Source organism: Protomyctophum bolini, assembly GCF_963924005.1.
Source record: "Protomyctophum bolini genome assembly, chromosome: 10".
Taxonomy (NCBI): Eukaryota; Metazoa; Chordata; class Actinopteri; order Myctophiformes; family Myctophidae; genus Protomyctophum; species Protomyctophum bolini.
The window spans coordinates 33,910,619-33,928,153 of record NC_137871.1 but is presented as its reverse complement, the minus strand read 5'-3'; the positions used below and the strand labels follow the sequence as shown (position 1 = coordinate 33,928,153).

The 17,535-nt window shown below is 44.1% G+C and overlaps 1 protein-coding gene across 1 annotated transcript in view; it reads right to left on the bottom strand.

Moving 5' to 3' along the window:
• Positions 1–17,535, bottom strand: part of unc5a (unc-5 netrin receptor A) — a 254,892-nt gene that overhangs the window by 47,303 nt on the left and 190,054 nt on the right. The window contains 6 exon segments of the mRNA XM_080774795.1: positions 2,355–2,555; positions 4,741–4,851; positions 9,689–9,704; positions 9,706–9,846; positions 9,849–9,899; positions 9,901–9,935. Of these exon segments, the coding sequence (XP_080630921.1) occupies positions 2,355–2,555; positions 4,741–4,851; positions 9,689–9,704; positions 9,706–9,846; positions 9,849–9,899; positions 9,901–9,935 (555 nt within the window).

Genomic DNA, 17,535 nt, shown 5'->3' with positions numbered 1-17,535 from the left:
GTTACTAGTTACTTTGTAGATTTAGATTATTGCAAAGCCACTTCAGACCTCAATTATTTGGCAATTTGAAAATGGCCGATCTACAAGCTCATAACGCGCCATAAAGTGACTCATTATGAGCTCGTAGATCTTCTATTTTCAAAGGATTTTTATGCCTTTTAAAACTTGTGAAATGGGACCTTCGGCATAATGAGTACTTTTACTTTAACCCATTTTGGGCGGGAGTGGCGCACTACGAGCTTGTAGGTCTGCAATTTTTGAGGATTTATAAGATTTATATTTATATTTTTATTTCGAGGTCAGGCCTAAATGGGTCAAGTACATTTTGATGCCAATACTTATGTACTCAAGTAAATTTTGAACACCAAACTTGTTCCTGCAACAGACTATTTCTACAGAGGGTATCTAAAACATAAGTACTTTCTTCCATCACAAGCTGTTGTCTGTGACAACAGAAGGTGGCCCTGTGATGACCCGCCGTCACACAGGCTTTCGGCGCACAATGCAAAGGTGACCCAGATGTCCCCCAAATTTACCTACATTAACCGCTGGCGTTGTTCGCCATATGTTGCAAAAAGTGGCGGGCTTTGATCTGCGTAATGACTGCTGACACCACATCCGTAAACAACATCCGCTCCTCCTCCGCTGAACAAACACGGGTCATTCAGGGTTCTGCCGGAGCAGCTGTCAGCTGAATATGAAGACATGTTTCTACACAGTGACGTCCCAACAAGCGGGGGCAGAGTTTAGGTTTCTGAAGCGTTTTGTTTTTGTCACTTTTGGGTGAAATCAAAGAGTTCCTGGAAAACAGCGGTGGGTGAGTAGCCGATAATTGTTTTACCCCACCCTTTTCCTTGCAATTTAATTCCTCACCAAAAATGTCTGTGTTGCTACTGCTTTTGTACTAGGGTACTATTTTTCCTTTCATATCTATGAATCAACATGAAAAGATTGTAACAGATTATCTTATGATCAACTAAATCAATTAGTATGATGTACCACTTAATCCTGTATTATACTTTCTTATTTTCTTTAAAGAATCGTTCATTAATTGCAATCGAGGCATATGTTGTACCCCACTGGCTCACCTGGCAGTGAGGAGCCCCCACCGAGAAGACGCAGCACCACCGTCCTACTCCTCCCGTTCAACATTTCCCACTCACAGCTACCGGCCCCAGCCCACAGGGGTACATGCAATGACAAAGATTACCGCGCGGCCAAAGCCGGATGCATCGTGATGGATTTGAGGGCCTAGCGTAGAGTCCGCAGTGGTGGGCATGGTGCTTTATCTCTGCGCCACCTGACTGTTAGACCTTGTGTTCCTTTTTTGTGCTGTCACTGCTGTTCCTGCTGACATCGTACTGGCTCGCCTGCCAGTGAGGAGCCCCTACCAGGAGGACGTAGAGCCTCCGTCCTACTCCTCTCATCTAACACTCCCTGCTGACAGGTGCCGCCCCAGCCCGTAGCAATACTTGCAATGACCAATATCACCCAGCTTCCCTGCATACGTATAGTATTGACACTAGACAAAGCCGGAGAGTTAGACCTTGCATTCCTATAATCCTAATGGACATAACTGGGAAGATGTAAACACAATTAGAACTGTGAGCCGCAAGGCGCCACATGCTCATACTCTCTTCTGAATTGCTGTACATGTTTTTAAAGCAAGCATGAGCCCTTTCTCTGTGCAGTTAAAATAAATACATTGCTGCACTTTCCTACCGTACACCCAGAGCTGAACGACAATGTGTCTGCATCTTCTGGGGCCTTGGACGGGACTGCCGAAAATACAGTCCACTCATAAATAGACTTGGATAAGAGTTTGAAGACAGCTTCTGTGACTTTCATAAGCTGGGGGCCATGTGTCATTTTAAAATCCTTTCATGCTGGTGGATATAACAGTACAGCATTGAACTTGGATGCTGGTGGACGGTGGGGAAAAGATGGAAATGCTCACGATGTCCCTCAGGGCTCTATACTTGGTTGGCTCCTTCTTTCCTCGCTCTACACAAAATCTCTTCGACCAGTGATTTTTCTCACATGGTTTTGGACCATCAACGGACGGTGAAAAAGGTACAAAGTTATCCAAAGAGGGCACCTACAAATTGACTACAACTCTCAAGCTTAGAATTGAGCTAAAGACTACATCTCCCATTACACGTCCAGTGCACATAATTTCATGTCGCTAGAGTTTTTTTTTCTGTAGGAGAGTAGCATTGTCAGTCATCCGTCGTTTCATCAAACAAACTAAATAACACATTCTGTTAAGGAGCACTTCACCCATTTACAACCTTATCTTACATACAATAAGGTCCCCACTAATTATAAGATGGCACAATGTCCGTCTAGCCCACCTGTGTTGGGGATGGTCAGCCTGCCTCCCAGGAAGTTGAAGGTGCCGAAGGAGGTGTTGGCCATGTCGCGCGGCAGCGTCTTGAAGTAGCCCTGATTGGACGACAGCCTGCTGACGAAGTCGGCCGGGTCGCCGGGGGCGACCAGCTTGCCGTTGTGCAGCGTGTGTGAGCCGTTGGCGGGCAGCGGGTCCAGCAGCGGGCCTGTACACGGACAATACATGAGAATACTCAGAATACGACCGAGACTGAACCTTCAAAAATAAAATGATCGAAAATGTCATTTCAGTGCCACTTTAATGTTTCATTCCTGCTGTAATATCGAGCGTTCAGGTATAGGCATGGCAATCAGGGTCTCCATGCTCGCCTCACTTATTCTGACTTCATTCTTATTCGCTAATAGTAAATTTAAATTCATAACATACACCCACAGCAGTCAGACGGTCTCTCCACATTCAACTCAGCTCCCTTCATTCTCATTCGCTAGTGAACACAAACATGTACGCCCTCAATCTAATTATATTTTAAGCACTCTTTATGTTCAGCCTCAGCATTGGTCACAGCACTGTTCCTGCAGCTGTCTCTTATCAAACTCCCTTCACCTTCCCAGCCTCCTCCGTGTGATTCTGTGGAGGTCTGGTTGTGTGAAAAAAATAAACTAACTAACTATACATTTTCATGCAATAACTCACACCGCCAATAACAAAACATAAGTAGCTAGCTACTGTTATACAAAATATTGTAAACATGTCTGCAACATGTATTGGGGTCCGAGTCCAGAGATGGAAATCATAATGAAATAACCTAGGACCCTGTCACCCTAGGGCCCGAGACTAATTCAGATACATTTAATTGGGGGTCCTTGAAATTAAAATGGCTGAGGATCACTGGGTTAAACTGTGAGTTAATTCACAGAAGATACAATGACAGCCTACATAACTTTTGAATGAGGGCTTGGTTTAGAAAAGCCTATATTTTGTGCTAAAGTAATATATTGAATAACACAGAAATAAGATTTTCCCATTCAGACACAGAAGTACTGGCCTATGTCTGCATTAAATTGTCTAAGGAAAAAAACAAATACCTCATGTCACTCACTGCTACAAAGTAATTGTTTCATTTTAAGCTCTGTATAGAGACTCAAAATGTTACACTTTCTGTTGTAGGTTAGTTGTAGTGTAGTTTGTTAAACACGTAATTGGGAAGCTTAACAATTTAATTGACTACAGGCGATAGAGTGAGACAACACGTCGTCAACGCTGCATGCCCAGCTGCATGTGCATGGGTTGAGACGAGTGGATGTTTTTCTTTTCATTTTAACATGATCACAGCTTCAGTTAGCGTCTTGTGTTGTTGTTGTTGTTGTTGTTGGAAGCTGTTGCTGAATTAAGGACTTTTCAGATGGAATAATTTATTTGGAACAATAGAACAACAAGCAGGAGGACTGCACAGGTAAGAGGAAAGAGGTAGAAGACTACGTTTGCACACGACAAGCTCAATTGTTCAACCGTGTAAAACATGCGTGGCTCACGCAGTTTATCAATTTGACCCAACATGAAACCTACATTTACAGTGAAGGGCCCGTTACTTTAGTATTACCCCGCTCTGAATCTCGCCAGCCATCATCTCCCTTCACGTTTGTTATGAAATAACAGCAGACTAGCAGCGTGGCTAGGCTGGCTGACTTGTGTTAAGAGTGTCTATAATAAGTATAATATACGACATCTACAGGAATATAGCCATGATAAGGACCAACCAAGGTTATCATTTATATAGACTCCTCCAGACTTTTATAAATGCACTGTACAGTATGCCCTGTAAAATGTATGCTGGCGAGACTTCACCTCACATGCTGCAGTCTCTGAAAGCTCCTACCGTTATTAAAAACAGTGACTCATTCTACTCTTTGCGGAAATTACTTTTTGGGATTCATATTGTATAATGTTGCTGTCGGGTGGAAACCCGACATAGCGAAGACGGCTACATTTCGGGATTTCAATAAAGCAGATCTGTCGCATTCCTGAGCCAATAATCCAGTATTTGACAAATTAATGTTAATAGGAGACCAGAGAAAAACAACCTCTTTGTGCCTCTCAGTGATTAGTTGTTTTGTTTGTTTCTATTAACCTCTTATATAGTTTTACATTGGTCTCCTATACCACAGTAGCGTAAGCAAATATTTAAAACTAAATAATTTTAAGTAGCCTATAGGCAGGCGTAAAGACGTTCCATGGTGTGTTCAAAGACTGAGCTCAAATCAGAATTTGCTACTAAAAGTAACCCTACGCCTAAGTTGCTAAAATACTTTTAGGTCTTAATACTAAAAGTTTCTAAACCTTATAATTTTTATTATAAAAAAATAAGGGTTAGGGGGTTTTCCAGAACAGACCGTTGCTCATGGAGAACTTGGCGGTGTTGTCGTGGCGAGAGCGCAGCGTGCCCTGGTAGCTGGTGGTGGTCGTGGTCAGGTCAGGCTGGATGGTCAGCAGATGAGAGTTCTCTGTAGGGGGGGGCAAAACACCAGCAGAAAACACGTTAAGGCTCCAAGATATATCAAAGATTTTACCTACCTTCATTCAAGGTATGATCATGCAAGGTACACATATCACGAGAGAAATTACATATTATTATGTCTATTTGCCAATTGAGCAATCCCATCGGCAAAGCACTGTGAACATTCAACTTGATATGAGCACGGCTGCTCCTCCCCGCCCCTCTCAACTGAACGTTTTCTGTTTATGTACTTCCCAGTAGCCCCTCATGAAACTACTTCTCCCCAAATCCAAAAGGACAATTTTACTTTCCACCCTGAATGGCAGCACGCCTAATATTACTATTGCATTTAGGCTATGCGCAATAATGCAACTGAAAGTCAAAGTCCAGTGGCATTATATTGCCTTTAGTTAGGCTAGATATTTGTTTTACATATTTAATTAATATGTCTTTAGTTAGCTAAACTTAACCTTATCGAGTCATATCGTTATCGAGGTATTTAACAACGTTATCGAATATTGCATGCAAATTAATTGGTACTTATAGCCCTACACACACACACACACACACACACGCACACACACACACACACACACACACACACACACAACAAAAAGAAAATAAAGAAAATGTATGAATGTGGAACAGCAGAGTATTTGGGGCTCAACACATGCACAGACGCGTGCGTGCGTGCGTGCGTTGTGTGCAGGCAGTCATATCCTGTAAAGCTGTCACAACACACGCACAACGCTGAGAGAAATGATCCAATCTGGCATACCATACAACAACACATTTGCTCTCACACAAATACAAATGCTCACTGCTTGTTGACAACACACACAACACCCTGAGCCAGTCGCTTTCCGCCTTCCTCTCTCTGTCTCTGTCTCCCCACACAGTGTGTGTCTGTCTGTCTGTCTGTCTGTCTGACACACACACACACGCCAGATTTGGCTGGTTCATGAAAACAAGCCCAAAAGAAGCGACCTAGGCCAAGAGCACTTTAAACCTACGTATATACATCGGCAATTTGATCTACAAGATCTGTAGATGTGCTATTTTCATTTAAAAATGGAGGAACAAAATTGTTAAATGGCTAAATTGCTACATTTTATAGGGGTCCCTGGCACAATTTATAATTTCAGAAGGAGGTCCGTGGACAAATAGCCTGCACAATAATCACAAACATTGGACACACAAGCCCAAAAAACTGCAACAACCTTGCTTATAATAAGTCGACATGGCAACACTATCTTATTCTCCCTCTGTCTCTATTTATCCGTTTCCCTCTCCCCTCTCTCTCCCCCTCTCTCTCTCTCCCCCCCTCCCTCTCTCTCTCTCTCCAACATCAACACAATCAATTCCAAACAGCACTGCGAGGGAGAGACTGAACGGAGCACAAAGGCTTGTTTTGTGTTTGTTTTGTTTTGCAACATGGCTTGAATCTCCATCCAGCACGCAGTCAGACAGACTAGTTGATCCGTCGCATCAAAGTGAGCAGGCAGGCAGTATGGTACGTCATCCACTGTCAACGATTAGTTGGCTCAACATAATGGCTAGGGGATATCGGCTGAAACCTTGTATCTCCATATCTTATTTGTGTTTTTTTTTTTTTTGTAAATTAACCCATTCTGACCGGGCACCCATTTTGGTGTTAGCATCATGTTATGCTTTACCTATTGAAAAATAGCAGATCTACAAGCTCATATCGCGCCACCGAGTGGCGCGATACGAGCTTGTAGGTCTGCTATTTTTGAAAAATTCGAAGAACGACTGACATTTTTAGAATCTGATCTCAGGTCAGAATGGGTTAATCAGACCAGTGTGTGTCCCGTGGAAACCTCGTATGAATCTGATCTCAGGTCAGAATGGGTTAACACCCTTACTTGATCATACTATATAGCGTCACACAAAAGCATCAAAAGTAGCAGGAACACAAGCTCAAAACGTGACGCAAAGCGACGCATTTTGACCTTGATCTGCTACTTTGGAATTTGAACAGTTTTGGACATAATTAACCCATTCTGACCTGAGATCAGATTCATACGAGGTTTCCACGGGACACACACTGGTCTGATTAACCCATTCTGACCTGAGATCAGATTCTAAAAAATGTCAGTCGTTCTTCGAATTTTTCAAAAATAGCAGACCTACAAGCTCGTATCGCGCCACTCGGTGGCGCGATATGAGCTTGTAGATCTGCTATTTTTCAATAGCTAAAGCATAACATGATGCTAACACCAAAATGGGTGCCCGGTCAGAATGGGTTAATAAGTAAATAAATAATGATGATGTTTCCACCAGACAGAGGAGATATATTGTTCAGTTCGATACCGCATTTTTAAGGCCAATATGACCGATACGGATACGATGACCGATATATCGTGCATCCCAAATAATGAGCCCCATTTGGGGAAAACTCAGTATGAAAACCTTTAGCAGAAAATAGAACATCTACACAAGCTCCTGGTGCGTCTCAATCAGCTAATTTCAGCAAAGATATTGAATTAATACAGAAAACCAGTAGAGCCCTGAGGGACATCCGGTCAACCAAGTATACAGTAGGTATGAAGCGGTTAAGTTGCTTAGTGTAACAGTATATATTGGTAATCTTCAGTATCAAAAAAGAAAAGCCTTGGCAACAGGATTTCTTTGTGCGTGATGAACACACAGTCATCAGCAACACATCTGAGACATGCAGTCCAGCCAAGAGCAGATGATGTCACATGATCTTGGGTGTAAATAACAAAACAAATACCGTTAATAATAACTGTCTGGCCCTGGCCCTGTGAGAAGCCTTTCTCAGTTAAACCCAGTTCATCAACCCAAATAAACCTGGCCAACCATGAGAAGCGCTTACGCTTACATTTGTGTAACCTGCCTGTGAGAAATGCACGCTGATTGAGTGTCACACACACAAGCTGGCACCAAGGCCTGCAGCTATGCGCACGCACACACATATGTGCACGCATGCACGCACATATGTGCACACACACACACACACACACACACACACACACACACACACACACACACACACACACACACACGCTCCATCATCAATCTCTCTCAGACTAGCACCCTCTATAAACAGATTCACCACACCACCGCGACCGTACACTAATGAGGGATCAATGTGTTCCATGGTGATGAATGGTCCACCGTGGACAGACAGACAGACAGACAGACAGACAGACACAGACAGACAGACAGACAGACAGACACTGTATAAAGAACAGTGTTTTCCGTACTGCTGTGGGGTGGGGGTCTGAGGATGGATAGACGGACAGATGGACAGCACATATGTGACCAGATTTGACTAAGAGCCTGCCATCGCGCAAATTCCAGCTTTTCACCAGAGATTTTTTTTTCTCCTGAATGAGTCAATAGCACAGGCAGACTCTTCACATACTAGAGCATGTCTGAAATAAGTGTCAGAGCTGAAATCGACATGTAAATATAAATGCTTAAACATGTAGCTAGGTGTAATGTTAGGGACCACAGAAGTGAACCTTTTAAGCCTGTTTTCTCAACTCACTGTTTTCTGCAAGACATTATTACTCTATAAGCCATATCTCCAAAACTGGTGGGTCAAACTGAACAACCAATACAGGTATGTCAATTTGAAGCTATATGATTCCCTGCTTTCACATGACATAAAAAAACGAAAATCCAATGGCAGTCCCTCAGTCAAATCTGGTCACATATAATAGAACAGTGTGGTTTCTCCGTACTGCTGTTGGGTGGGGGGGGGGGGGGGTCTGAAAGACAGACAGACGGACAGCACATATAATAGAACAGTGTGTTTCTCCGTACTGCTGTTGGGTGGGGGGGGGGGTCTGAAAGACAGACAGACAGCACATAATAGAACAGTGTGTTTCTCCGTACTGCTGTTGGGTGGGGGGGGGGGGGGTCTGGAAAGACAGACAGACAGCACATATAATAGAACAGTGTGTTTCTCCGTACTTCTTTTGGGTGGGGGGGGGGGGTCTGAAAGACAGACAGACAGACAGCACATATAATAGAACAGTGTGTTTTCCGTACTGCTGTTGGGTGGGTGGGGGGGGGGGGGTCTGAAAGACAGACAGACAGACAGTCACATATAATAGAACAGTGTGTTTTTCCGTACTGCTGTTGGGTGGGGGGGGGCTGAAAGACAGACAGACGGACAGCACATAATAGAACAGTGTGCTTTTCCGTACTGCTGTTGGGTGGGGGGGGGTCTGAAAGACAGACAGACGGACAGCACATAATAGAAACAGTGTGCTTTTCCGTACTGGCTGTTGGGTGGGGGGGGGGGGTGGGCTGAAAGACAGACAGACGGACAGCACATATAATAGAACACGGTCTTCTTCTTCTCCGTACTTCTTTTGGGTGGGGGGGGGGGTCTGAAAGACAGACAGACGGACAGAACGGACAGCACATATAATAGAACAGTGTGTTTTCCTTGGGGGGTCGGTCTGCTGTTGGGTGGGGGTGGTGGTGGGGGGGGGGTCTTGAAAGACAGACAGACGACAGACGACAGACGGACAGCACATATAATAGAACAGTGTGTTTTTTCCGTACTGCTGTTGGGTGGGGGGGGGGGGGTCTGAAAGACAGACAGACAGACGGACAGACGGACAGCACATATAATAGAACAGTGTGTTTTTTCCGTACTGCTGGTTTGGGTGGGGGGGGGGGGGTCTGAAAGACAGGACAAGACGGACAGACGGACAGCACATATAATAGAACAGTGTGTTTTTCCGTACTGCTGTTGGGTGGTGGGGGGGGGGGTCTGAAAGACAGACAGACAGACGGACAGACGGACAGCACATATAATAGAACAGTGTGTTTTTCCGTACTGCTGTTGGGTGGGGGGTCTGCTGCTGCGCTGCGGCCTGTGCGGTGCCCCACACACCTGCTTGCTGGGCTTGATGCCCATGGGCTGGAAGCCGGTGGTGAGGATGGAGGAGTCGGCCACGTCTGCGTCCAGGCCCTCCTTGCGCCGTCGGTACAACCAGGCACCACCACCACCAGCAGCAGGCTGAGACACAGCGCCACCGCCACCATGCCCGACGTACAGAGCCACCTCCTCCGGCCTGCCCGCCGCTGCAGGACAGGAGGGAGAAGGAGAAGGAGAAGGTTTTTTTTTTTTAAGGGGTTGAATTGGTAAGCAGTCTTAAATAAAACACTTTTCCTCAAAACGGTTTGTGGGGACCCATCATGTTTTGGGTTGCTGGGACAGTTTTTAGTGAATATCCCTGCTTAATTTATATCTAACTATAGATAGATAGATAGATAGATAGATAGATAGATAGATCGATAGATCGATAGCTTTATTGTCATTCAGCAGAGAACGAAATGTCGTTTCACTGGCTTTTAGTATGCTAGTTAAAAAAGAGAGCTAAAATACTATTAAAATCTAAAATCTATATAGTATTTTAGCTCTCTTTTAAACTAGCATACTTGTACGTTTTACTACCCAGTCACACACTACTCTATGCAACTAATATAGTCTTCCTTGCACTGGATATACTTTGGCATCGGACCGTAGGATACAACTCGACATAACAGTGTCTTTTATATGGTTTATTGTTGTGCTGCCATTTATACCAACACACAACTACACACTGCAACAACGTCAATCAGAATCAGTCAAAATCAGTCGAAATCAGGTTATAAACCTACAGAAGGAAACACAAACAAATAGAACAACAATTACTACCATGCAATATCACTAATAATAACTGTACATCGAATGAATATGGTATGTTTGTTACGCTCATGAATTCTTACCGGCTGTCACACGCGATGCTCAAAGATAGAATGCTCTAACACACACCACCGGACACAAAATCTCCTGTCGCACATGCGCAGTGGACCTATCTCACGGTAAAACAATACTATAATATAATCCCAAACGTCCCCCTAAACACACACAGAAAAATACAGAAACCCCCCCAACTACTTTAAAGACACCCCACCACATATGTAAAAATAAACCCCACCTTACTGGGAATCTCTAAAGTAAAACATCTAAGTTCCTGAAAGTGAAAGTGCGTCACATCATGCCCTGACTTAAATGTCCACCAGATGGCACTGACCACACATACATGCACGTATAAAATATAATGCAACATATGCATATCTAATGCAATAATTCCCACAATACTAAAAGCCAGTGATTTTCGTTCTCTTATGCAATTTATGTATCTGCTGAATGACAATAAAGCTATCTATCTATCTATCTATCTATAGTTAGATATAAATTAAGCAAGATATTTACTTGCGAGTTAAAAATGCAATATGGAGCTGGCCTGTTTTGACATCATTCTGACCTGCATAGAAGACGCCCATATTTGGGCATGCCTGAAAATAACACTCCATATGGGCACAGACATAATATAATTTCCAACTTGCATTGTTCCAAGTAGGCCAGCGCCCCAACAGGCACCACTCTATTATCTATAAGTCACAACAACACAAACATTTTTCTAAAGAATTTCATAAATAAAATCATTAATCATTTCCATGAATGAATAAAAACAAAGTTCAAGAAGTAGTGAAAAATAGCAGATACTGAATACAAGCCCAGAACGTGACGCAAAGATGAGCTTGTCAATCTGCTATTTTCACTAGTTTGGGGTCCCGGGCGGGGCTTACGTCAAAATTTGTCTTCTGGGTCTTGAGCTAAAAATAAAGTTTGGGAAGCACCGACTTACAGTAGAGTAGACCATTTAGACTTATAGTAAACTGGAACCCGTGTTAGCCTCTGTACTTGCAGTGCTTTTTTCCCGTCATTAAAATAAGTTGCGGACTGCAGATTTAAGTTGCTCAAATCAGAATGCCCTCATTGCAGCCACCGAGAGCCTGATTTTGATTTGTAATAATCTCCTCCTCGGTTTTTTTTTTGCTGCAAAACTGGCCAGGCAGCGAAAACGAGGAGCTCTCCCTCAATGTCATACCACGTATGTTTGAATAAAAGTTGAATGACTAAGAAAAATGAAAAAGAAAAAATGAATAAATAGCGATGCCCACTGCTGCATTTGCACTAGCATTTTTATTACACCATCCTTGCCAAGGTCTGCTGCCTGAGAAAATCTGTGTAGGAGGGTCTGTTTAATGGCCCTGCGTCAACTCAACATTTCTCGCTCTGCATCGAAACACTGCATCTCTCCTGAAATGTTTAAATATTGCTGCCGTCGGGCATTAAACCCTGTATCTCCATATTTGCGTGTGTTTTAATGACTTTCGTCATACAAGAGTGTTGCGTAAAAGTATAGTGAAAACAGCGATCTATATATAAGATCACAAGGGTTTGTGTGCGTCTGTGGGCTTGACGTCACTTGATGTCATGCCATTGACAAGACAGTGGATTGTCAGTAAATTGCCAGTGAGACATTTGCTAAGGTGTTGTAAATGGTATTCAGAAATTTCAGATTATTTTTTACAATGATTTCAGGAACAAAAGAGAAGAATTAGCAGGGCTAAACAGTGAAAAGAACCTTGGGAAAACAAGTATTTCCTGAAGAAATGCAGGAAAAGAACAGGAAAGTGTTGGAATAGCACATCTGTAGGTCCATTGGAACAGTTTCTTTCCTTTCCGCTTTTCCTGAAAAGTAACAGTTTTGGACATACAAGGTTTCCACCCTCCGGCAGTCTGGAAGGAGACGAGGCATGGAGTCCAGGACCAGCCACCAGACATCAAAAAGCACCACTTCCTTAAGCATCCTCTCAGGATTAGCATACGGCAAGGCAATGCAGAGCGACTGCATCAAATAAACACTGTAGCTATTACATAAATGAACACTTAACACATGGGCGCCCATGGGCACACACACACACACACACACACACACACACACACACACACACACACACACACAAACTCTCTTCAATCACAGAGGATGACCATAAACAAATGAGGGGATTTGCTTATGAAATTCTGGCAACCCTTATTCAGTCTCTCTGAAAAAGCAGGGAGATGGATGCCTGCTAAGCCTTGACAACCATCATCGTGTGGTGTATGTGTGCGTGTGTGCGTGCACATATTGAGGGAGAAATGGGATTGTCCACGGCTGTGTGCGGTGGCGGAGGTTGGGTTGGTCGCGGGGGCTCTTTCTAGGGGGCTTTGCGGCAGCCTATGGTGTCCACGGGCAACAGGGGCGTAGCACCGTCTACTCAGCAGCAGCAGCAGAGAGGGAGCACATGTAGCCACTCGGGCTGTGAGGAATGGAGGTGCGTGGCGCAGAGGTTAAGCTGCTGGAGGCTGCCGAGTGTGGTGAGCCAACCGCACGGATCACAGAGAGACAAAGAGCAGGGGTGGGTGGGAAGCAACTAAGTACTTTTACTCAAGTGCAGCACTTGAGTACAATTCTTGAGGTACTTCACTTGATCTGGTTTCCATTTTTGAGTACTTACTATACGTGAATACTGAAACCAGATATAAGCATTAAGGAAACGTTTATGCATGCTTTATGTGTACGATGTAAACTCTTAATTTCAATTATCCAGCCATTCAATTTGGCGACTGGAGACGTGTCTCCCTGCCAAAATCCCCCCCCCCCCCCTCCCCCATAAATAAATCAATCAATCAAAGAGCTTGAAATTAAAATCAAGATTTTATTTTTGAAAATAACAGATCTACAAGCTCACATCGTGTCGCATTGTATCGCGTTGTGAGCTTGTAGATCGGCTATTTTGAAATAGCCGTAGCCTAGTTGCTTCTTTTGGGCTTGTTTTCATACACCTGGTTTATTCCTCTCGCTAAATCTGGCAACACTGGTGGTGTTGTTCGTTTTTGTCCTCATTCACATTTACAGCAGAGGCAGGGAGGGCCAAATATTGGGCTGTGGGTCACTGGCCTTTAGCCCTCCAAGAGAATTGGATGTGGGGACGTTAATGAGAGATGCAGCCGTGGTCGGACCTTGTTCTGTTCGACAGCTGCTCGTGGGGCTGTGAGGGCTCTGTTCACACTTAAACCCCTCTCTCCACCACCAGCCCTGAATCAAACGATGAGATATAGTTTGATTCCTTTTACTAGCAATACCACAATATAAAAAAAAGACTGTTGCAAATAAAAGGCCTGTATTCAAAATCTTACTCGAGTAAAAGTACAAATATATTGGCACGAAAATATACTTGCAGTACCGAAGTTAAGTAAGTACTAATTGGCAGGGAAAGGTAGTAGAAGGGTAGGAAGTAGATCATTCGGTTTGGTTCTTTAGTTGAATGAAGCTTGTTTTGACCAAAAACACAAGAAGAATCCGAGATAAATGCATTTTAGTAAATATATTTACATTGAGACGGTTCATTTCTCGGTTTCCTATCAACCTACGTGTAGAGGCATTCATACGATGGCGAAGAGCTCGTAAGATCTAGCGTAATCAATGAAAACCCTGAAGTGACATCTGGGACGTCACTGGCGGTTAACCCATTTTGTGCGGGAACCCCTTTTGGTGTTAGCATTATGTCATGCTTTAGCTATTGAAAAATAGCAGATCTACAAGCTCATAGCTACGAGCTTGTAGGTCTGCTATTTTTGAAACGACTGACATAGAAACATAGCTTTTTCAGAAAACTGTCAGGATGTAGAAGAGATTTTTTTAATCTGATCTCAGGTCAGAATGGAAAACTGTCGGGATGTAGAAGACATTTTTTGAATCTGATCTCATGTCAGAATGGGTTAAGTGTTGGATTTGAAATGCCGTCCAGGGACGTCAACGGTGGGGAATGTAACCGGCATGTCTCTGTTACCAAGGCCCTGTTCAATCAATCCCTCAGAGAGAGAGCTAGAGAGAGCTAAAGGTAAGAGGTTGGTCCCGTGAGAACGTCCAGTAGCCTACATACATACTGCAAGGCTTTTATGATGTCAATAAGACAACACATGATCTGCAGTTTGCTGTGTCTGGCCCGGCCGGTCATTCACAATTGATTACATGTCAGCAGAGCCTCTAAGCATTATATGATGGGCGCTCCTCACAGCCTCGCGCACACACGGCAGCCCTGATCCCACTACTTAAGGTATCAGATTTTTCCTGAGATAATCACCCATGAAATAGATTCTGGCATTTCTCTTTAAAGACCGCTAGTATGTCAGGAGGCTTTGTTTGGAAAGAACTGAAATGGATTCTTCAGGGGTGGTGGTGGTGATGGTGAAGGGGAGGGGAGGGGGGGGGGGTGGGGGGGGGGGGGGGGGGGGGGGGGGGGGGGGGGGGGGGGGGGGACGTACAAGGACGAATGGATGAAATGAGATGAAATGGGGGAAAAAAGAGGAAGAGAAAGACAAGACAGCGGGAAGGCGAGATAGAAACAGAACACAACATTCCAGCGTGTTTGACCGTTTCCCACCTAGAGTCTTAGCATTTCCACTAATTAAATTGTGCCGTTGTGCAGTCACAGGTTTATTAACACCAATTAAAACTTGTCAAATCTGTATTTCCGAAGCACGTGCGCTCGCACGCTTCGGAAATACAGATTAAAATAATCTTGCGCACACGCACATGCACACACGCACACTTCCTGCCGAGTGACTGGAAACGGGTGTGTGACTGTATACACAGTGGCAGAAACATGCCATAGCGCCAGGATGTTCATTAAAATATGTCACATCCCAACCAACATCCGCTGGGTTATAGTAGAGCTGATTTCCGCCATGCAAATCCCCACACTGAGTCTGACTGCTACTCAAAATTTTACTTATAAGTGAAAGTATCAATACTACAATGCAGACAAGTACAAGTCTGGAATTCAAGTACTGTCATCAAAATGTACTTGAAGTACCAAAAGTAAAGTACTCATTATGCAGGATATCACGTTCTAAAATCTTTTGAAAATAGCTGATCTACAAGCTTGTAGATTGTCTATTTTCAAATGGTCGGAATGTACGGTTGAAGTGGTTAATGTACGTTTTGTAATAATCATCCAAATCTCACTGCTGTCTGTCTGTCTGTCTGTGTGTGCTCCTTTCTCGCTCTCTCCCTCGGAGAGATGTGGCGATATGAGCTTATACATGTACTGTATATCGTCTATTTTTGAGGGGCTCTAGTATTGGGTCTAATGGTTAATGTATGTTGTCTTAATATTAATCTGCCAGGTTAACAGGTAACTGCTGTTGTCAAATATTTTTTGGGGAGTAAAAAGTACAATATTTGCCAATATTTAATGTAGTGGAGTATAAGTATAAACTAAAGTATAAGAAACTCAACCAAAGTAAAAACAAATACCTCAAATGTGTACCGACTACTGAAGCACTTGAATAGTTAAAGAACTACTCAGGAGCATAAACATGGCCTTGCGTGTGTTTTGCCGTTCCGAGGGCTCAAATCAAAAAGGCGGCGAGGTGACCTCTGATGCAAAGATCCAATATGGTCTATTTCCCTTCCATATAACATCCCTGACCAAAACACAGACAAGCATCTCTGTCTCCGCTATCGCTTCCCTCTCTGTCACTCTGCCTTTTGTCTGCTCTGTAATCTCTCCTGGGTCTTTATCAGTGGCATCGCTGACGTAAGGTTTTATCTGGGCTACCAGGTGTGACAGCGCAACGATCGAACCCCACTCTAGGCGCGGAGGCCGCCCGCTCGGCGGCTCGCGGCCCTTTGCTGCCCTCCGCGCATCGATTTCCATGAAGCCGGACGGATAATTGAAAGGACGTCCATCACGGTTTAATTGACACGGCTAATCAGGTTTTATAATTGGATGAGCTCGACTTTATTCCGCTTCTGGTGCTCTGCCTCTCTCTCTCTGTGCCTCTCTCTCTCTCACAGACCCCTCTATCCTCTCTCTCTCTCTCTCTCCTCCTGAGGTCCTCATGGCTGAGTCACTCCTCTAACACTTGACATAATTGGCAGAGTGAAGCCCTTTTCCATTCTCAGTCCATGACCTCACTCTCTCCCTCTGTCTGATTGACACTGGCTTTCTGATAAACTATGGATGTGATTAGCTGACCCTGGGCAAGTCTCTCACTGCTCCCCTTCTCTCTCTCTCTCTCTCCATCTCTCTCTCCCTGTGTGTGAACTTGAGTTTAGAGTGCGGTGATTGGCTCAGGGCCAGGCTGGTCAGGGATGCGTTGTTCCTGACATCAGTGTGACCGGTGGGGGTGCGGTGTTCATCTCCGTGGTGACGGTGGTGATGGTGCACCAAGGCTTCAGCTGTAGAGCAGTGATTCTCAATCTTTTCCTTGGCGCTCTGTACAATGTGTACATATGTTTATTGGGTTTTTTGTGGCTTTTTCCTATTGCCCTGATTGATTGCTAGCAACCAAATAGACCCTTAGGTGTCATGAAATGGACCGAATGCATATTAAACTGCATGGCATATCTTTTCAAATGGGGGTCCGTCCACGGGGTGGACTAACATTTGACAATCTGGGGTTCCTTGACGGCACAATGTGTACTGTACACACAACACAGCCAAAACTGGTACTTTCCAGGATTCTGATTCCAAAACAGCGAAATTACCACATCTACAAGCTCAAAGCGCGTCGCGCGATGTTTTAAGCTTGTGGATCTGCTACTTTTGATGCTTTTGGGTTAAGCTGTAGTATGATCGTTTATGAAAAACCATAAAACGTATATATGGAGATATGGTGTCTGCCTGACAGCAACGATATACCTGCTCTTCCATGTTGTATGCTGATAAATAAAATGCTACACAGATTACCCCACGTCTCTCTCTCTCCCTCCCCCCCCCCCCCCCCCCCACACAT